Source organism: Carassius gibelio, chromosome B5 (genome assembly GCF_023724105.1).
Source record: "Carassius gibelio isolate Cgi1373 ecotype wild population from Czech Republic chromosome B5, carGib1.2-hapl.c, whole genome shotgun sequence".
In the NCBI taxonomy this organism is placed as follows: Eukaryota; Metazoa; Chordata; class Actinopteri; order Cypriniformes; family Cyprinidae; genus Carassius; species Carassius gibelio.
In genome coordinates this window covers 40,086,485-40,092,953 of record NC_068400.1, presented here as the reverse complement: position 1 = coordinate 40,092,953, position 6,469 = coordinate 40,086,485, and the positions used below count along the sequence as shown (strand labels likewise).

Below are 6,469 nucleotides of genomic sequence, written 5' to 3'. Positions count from 1 at the left end.
TAGACCAATTCTTAAAGGGACAGAACATCTCGTAATTTACTCACCCCGACTTAAACATCAGCATGAGTTAAATAATTGATTAATTAAGCTATGATATAAACATGTGAAGCTGTAGAAAAACATGAAAACATTACTATTGCAGAATTCTTTTAATTTAATTGTGAAAAAAATATTCCTCCACACAATCATACACACTAATATCATAAAAATATACACTTGTGTAAATAACATCATGTACAATCAACATATAACAAGGAATTTACAGAATAACACTGGAAATGGATGTATACTGAAATATTTATGTCAGCAGAAAATCTATTTGGTAAATACTCAGGATTTAGAAAATGGATTGCATCCCCTACTGTTGCTAGGATTCCCATCAAAGTATTAACTAAAGATAAAATGACATGGGATATGACCATTATACTACAAAAACACAGGATTGATAGGAAACCTGGGGGCTGTTTCATAAAACAAGTCTACCGAACAAGCCAGGCTTATCTCAGTTTTGAACCAAATCAACTGACAATAAGTCAAGACTAGATGAAATAAACCTAACTTATTTGGTAAGCTTGTTTTATGAAACAGGCGCATGATCTACATGTAGACATGCAACACTTGAGGATACATCCCATGATTTTACATTCTCCCTTTATGAAAAAAAAAACAGCAATTTTTACATCTTACAAAATAACTTTATATGCAAATTGTATAAATATATTATTATTAACAATAAATAATTCATTGATAAAGACACATTATTAATGAAAAAAAAGCATGATAAACCATGTCAAATGTACTTCTAATAGATCATTATCTTAATTAGCAAAGCAACGATTCTAGGTCAAACTGCAACAAAATATTATCGTGAAAGGTAGAGTTTTTCCACAAAAAAAACAAAAGAAAAAACGGTTAAAATCTGTGTGAATCTCTATGTCAGTGACAGCAAGGTGCTACTAGTGACTGGCATCATTCTTATGCTCAGATAACAAGTGGTTTTCTAATACAACAACTGCCATAGATGCCGAGCAAGATTAAGGTTGAAATTATGATATACAGAGTTCTCTCTGTGTCACAAAGAGTGATCAGAAACAACATGTGCACCACACTGCATGCACAGGGATGCACAGTTGCACTCAGCCATAGTAGCATGGCCTGGAATGGAGAGAAATGAGGATTATCGCTCTAGCTTTGAATTAAGAATAAATTACACGGGTCAGCTGAGACACTACTCTTCCACCCTCAGCCCAAGCCTTCGCACTCGTTCGTAAAAGAGCAGATATGCGCTGGAGGAGAGCGCCTCCTGGAGACTGGCTTTCCTTACAAAATCATCAGACACCCAGAGCCACTGGGAGCTAAAAGCAGACGTCCCACAGGGAGCTGCAGGGCAGCGGCGGTAAGTGACAAAGTGTCCGGAGTGCATGTCTCCATGATGAACCAGGACGGCCGTCAAGCAGAAGAGATACTCTGAGCTGCTAGAGGGAGGAGAAAAGAAGGTAAGTTACCATATGAAGTAAATAGAAATAGACTACATTCCCTGTAGAGCATGCATGGATGCATCTACCTGTAGTCATAAGTGAGGTTGAGCTGTGAGCTCAGTCCTGGTGAGTGCAGAAAGATGGAGGGAAAGGTTCCATTGGACAGTGGCTTATTATTGTTACAGTGCTCTGAATCTGAGAAAGAAATGGAAATTTATCGCAAACACTGAAAAACAAACATTAGATTTTTTTATATTCTATTAATTATATTTTATGATTATTATTATTATTATTAATCAACATATTATATTTTACATTTATTCAATTAGCAGATTTTTATAATTTTAATATTATATAGAATAAAGGAAAAATCATAATAAAAATCGAAACAACAATTATCATGATTATAATTATTTCTACATCTACTATAATTCATTAATAATTTAACATTTTCTTGTTAAAATAACACATTTATTGCAAGGATATTTGATTAATTTTATTTTAAATAGAGCAAATCCATATTCACAGGTCAAAATGACAGCATCCCATAACCACTGAAGAAAAAAAAAAAGTTCTGATCTCTTACCAACACCGTTAGCAATGGTTCTGTGTTTTGGGTCTCCGAGAGCTTTGGGCCCATTTGTTCTGCTGTTGGTCTGGAGGTTGTGACCAGCTGTACAGTGTTTGTATCGATCCAGAGACAAATATTCAGTAAACTGAACATGCTCTTGTCTTTTAATGGAAGTGCCCTCTTTAGACCATGTCAATCTCTGCAGATGGATGCAGAGGCACTGAGGCAACTAAAGGTGAAAACACACACACACACACATAAACCAAGAGGAGGTTATCGAAGAGTGTCAACTGTCTGTCCGTGATTAGAAAAGTTTGCTGGTCTAAACAATCATGTCTACCTTTCCAAAGTTCAGCTGCTTGACAAATGTTGTCCTCTGACTCTCAAGGACTTCTCCATTCACAAGCTCTCCAGCCTGCTGCTACAAAGACAATCCGCTCAGTTAGACTCAGAAATATCAGTAAATAAATAAGGTGGAATGGTAGTATACTAACTTGTATTATACCTTGGTACAGTTTTCACACTCCACTTCCTTGATGGTTTCAGAGGAGATGAAATGCTGGAGACACTGGTCCAAAGTAACTGGTCTGCTCTGATACATGTGAATACAAGTGACGCAAACTATATACATATCTTGGTCTGTAAGATATTTTAATGTGTAGGTTAGCCTTCTACATTAGGTACATGTGATAGTTCATTAAGTTAACTTACCCACTGTACTGACGGGATAGGAAGAGACAAGCTGTCGAAAGAATCATAGTGCACAGGATTCTGAAATTAAAAACAGACAGGCTTAACAATTCCATTCTTGCAATAAAATGCTGTAGACTGATTAATATTGGTTTTTAAAAAGATCACCTGTCGCTCACAGCGTTTACAAGCCATATAACTAGTTAACCGCCCATGAAAAGGGTGCCGAGTCCTCCATAAACTTGGAATAGGATGTAATGGGCCTGAATAAGAAAAAGATAATATTACTAAATGGCAAAAAAAGTGGTGTTTAGTGTTTAAAGAATGAAGTCTTCATTTACCTCCACTTCTGCAGCTTATGTTTTTTTCTTTTGACTCCACAGATTTCTGAAAGCGTTAACATTAGAGAATGTCTATGTATTAAGTGTTTAGTTTCCCAACTATCTTTTGCATTCTAACGCTGCATTAAAAGTGACCGCTGGTGTTTACCTCCAGTGTTTGCATGTCGAACAGATGAGCGACTCTGGGCTGGTGTTCCTGTTCCTCCTCTAATGAAGATGTGAGGACATGAAAGAGCTCATGAGCATCCTGAAGAGAACATGTGAAAGTAATAGTCATTTTTATGTTAATGAACTAATGAAAAATCCAACATTGTGCTAAGGATGCAAAAACGTGAGAGTACATTGTGCATTTTAGGTGAACTTTTCTAAATACAATTCTGAAAAAGCTGCAACTGCATTGTCTTTGAGAACACCCCACCTGTTCCTCGAAGGAGCTAATGTGCCATCTGTAAAGCCTGAGAGCTTCTAAGAGGCCTCCCGCATCTAAAACATAATCTTCTCCGGGATCATGACTTGACAGGGCTGTATAAAGGAGGGAAGAAGGAGAGCTCACGCTGTTAGCATGCATTAACATTTTCTGCATTTGTGCTAACTGCCTGAATGGGAAATAACCTTTAAGTAACTGAATCAGAGAGCTGGACAGATGAGTCTCTTTATCCGTTCTCTCTGGATGGACGCTGCTTTCGCTTGTAAAGTCTTCAAGCCATCTGATGAAGGAAGGACACGCTGCCAGGCCCTGGAGAAGTGAGTTCATAAAGCACGTGTTCCCCAGATTAAGCAGACCAGGAACCATTCCTGTGAGAGAAATCCCACATTTAATAATAAAAACAATAATACATCATAATATTGCTATTATTAAGTATACCAACAACCATATCTGTGAGAGAAATAATACATTTAAGCAATGAATAGTCAAAACACACCTGCAATCTCTGTTTCGAATACAACACAGCCTTGAGTCTTTTTGCTTTCATAAAAAGGAATATATTCATTTGTGAAAAGCAAATTCATGACGTGCCATCTGTGTAACAAGATACAGTTCCTTACATGTACACTAAGATCACTGAGAAATTAATCTTTATAAAGACTGAAGAGGCATTGATTAACAGTTATTAACATTGCAAAACTAGCAAATTAAAATGCATCTACATTTATAATACTATGTTTTTGGTTTTATTACTTGGGCACTAAATTAAAGAAACCTGGACAAAACTGATTTTTCCCCCTTTGAAAAGTCGAGGAAAATTTGTTGTTGTTTTTTCTATTCTGGCAAACAGGCACGTGAAAGAAAAAAATATTTGCTGTAACATCAGAGAAGCGATGTAATCTCAAGGAGCAGAGGAAGTGTAATGTTTAAAATTATTTAGCTGCAATCCAAAACTTTTTTTGTGTTCTAAATTTCCAAACTGTGCTTTTGGCTTGTCCTGAATCACTACGGTACATCTATAATACTTGTTTATATTCGGACTATTTTAGACTGGTTCGGGTAAGTAGCAATGCGGAGCACATGCGTGATTCGTCGTAGACGTAAACAGAGAGAAGTAGCGCCGGCTACAATGTTCTTCCGCAAGACGTACGCAGCTCTGTTTATTAACCCTTAGAGCGCCGAAAGATATCGATTGCATGGATAAATAAAATAACAATAAACACTGCTTCTATATTTCATAAAAGTTTAATTTCAGGGCGACTTTAAACTTGTTCTAAGATTTTAAATCTCAAAGAAATCCGACAACTCACTTTTTCTCTTTTTCTTCCTGTCTGAAATTGGGCCCCATAATACATAGACTCCAGCAGCCATGGCAGCAGCTACTCCACCAATCACACCCCAGTTTTTCATCATCTTGTTCCTGAAACAGAAAGAACAAATAAGTGTTTTGGTTTTGTCTACCACAGACAGCAAAGAAGTGACAATGTTAAAAAAAATCAGAACACATAAAACCAAATCTCATGCTAAGACTTATCATGGCACTTGAATACTGTTGTTGTTCTCTTGTTGATCTGATTGCTTCTATTGTTCTCATTTGTAAGTCGCTTTTGGATAAGCGTCTGCTAAATTGCTAAATGATTAAATGTAAATGTCATGCTCTGATTCATGCTGAACACATTTAAATTATTAAACACCTAGATGTTAACCTTACATCTATTTCTAAGACAGATTTAGTAGGTTTAATAATCTACTGCTGGCTATCAAGTCATAAAGTGAGCAGTCCGAATACATTTATTACAGATAAAAGACATGCTTGTTCATTCATCTGTGATGATTAATGAAATACAAACACAGTAATAAAAGCGTATGTCTGCTGGCCTCCAGTGCAACAGCTGCCTCCATCTCTACTGCGTTCTCTGCGTATATTAGAGCTACACCGACTCAATATACAGACGTCATGTCACACATGTATACACAAACTCCGACCTTGCAGCGGATCTAGTACGTAATAACTCTCGGACGAGCTTGTCTGTAGCTCCGCATTTGCACCAAGGCATATTTGACTGCGCCCAAAAGTGCGGAACTCAACATTGCGCTTGGTTGCGCGACGGACCTTCGGAGCAAGACGCACCTCGATGTCGCAAGCGGAAATGATGGAAGCCTGAGAACGCTGTAGTTTTATAGAAGGTTTTTTGTTTAAAGAAGTACAGAAATGTAGGCTACTAGAGATGATGTTTAGTGTTGAACACCTGACAGACTAATTAAAGATAATAGTGACTGACAGAATCTGGATTAAAAAGCCACGAAGGCTTGAAATATGTTTATTTCGTGTTTTGTGTTAGCCTACTAATGAGTGTATCAGTACACTTAAAAGCCGACCGACATTTATTGCCATTTTCACTCATCACTCATTAAATTTCTTTATTTATTTTACTATTCTTTCGACACGAGGATACCCTTTCACCTGGCTTTATAACTTTATAACTGACCTTTATTTGCATATATGTAAATTTAGAATGAAAAAAAAAAGAATATATATATATATATATATATATATATATATAATTTCGAATGAAAAAAAAAATAGGCCTATATATATATATATATATATATATATATAGGCCTATTTTTTTTCATTCGAAATTTACATATATGCATATATATATATATATATATATATATATATATATATATATACATATACATATATACATATATATGAGGACACAGATGCGTATAATGACATGGGTACTACAATGTAAACATGGTTTATGAGGACACTTCTTGTGTCCCTGTAAAACAAAAGACTTAAATACAAAACTGTGTTCAGGTGTAGTTTAGGTGTAGGGCAATAGAAAAATACTATTTGAACAGTATAAAACCATTAAGCCCATGGAGAGTCCCCGTAAATCACAAATGCAAGTAGACTGTGTGTGTAAAGTTTATTAAAAATACTTGTTAT

General features: G+C 36.0%; 1 protein-coding gene across 3 annotated transcripts; it reads right to left on the bottom strand.

Annotated features, from left to right (window-relative positions):
- Positions 1-130: 130 nt before the first annotated feature.
- Positions 131-5,638, bottom strand: LOC127957033 (ubiquitin carboxyl-terminal hydrolase 30). Of its 3 annotated transcripts, none has more exons than XM_052555366.1 (13): positions 5,494-5,638; positions 4,818-4,927; positions 3,693-3,875; positions 3,499-3,602; positions 3,229-3,327; positions 3,081-3,126; positions 2,908-3,002; positions 2,761-2,820; positions 2,555-2,641; positions 2,390-2,470; positions 2,065-2,278; positions 1,565-1,673; positions 131-1,475 (listed from the first exon to the last, which is right to left on the bottom strand). In XM_052555366.1, the coding sequence occupies exons 1-13, from the start codon at positions 5,562-5,564 to the stop codon at positions 1,229-1,231; spliced, it is 1,506 nt and encodes a 501-aa protein (XP_052411326.1). In that variant the 5' UTR covers positions 5,565-5,638; the 3' UTR covers positions 131-1,228. The 3 variants fall into 3 exon arrangements, with proteins under 3 accessions (XP_052411326.1, XP_052411327.1, XP_052411328.1); XM_052555367.1 differs by having other exon boundaries at positions 131-1,472; XM_052555368.1 differs by having other exon boundaries at positions 5,358-5,627.
- Between the last annotated feature and the right edge of the window lie 831 nt (positions 5,639-6,469).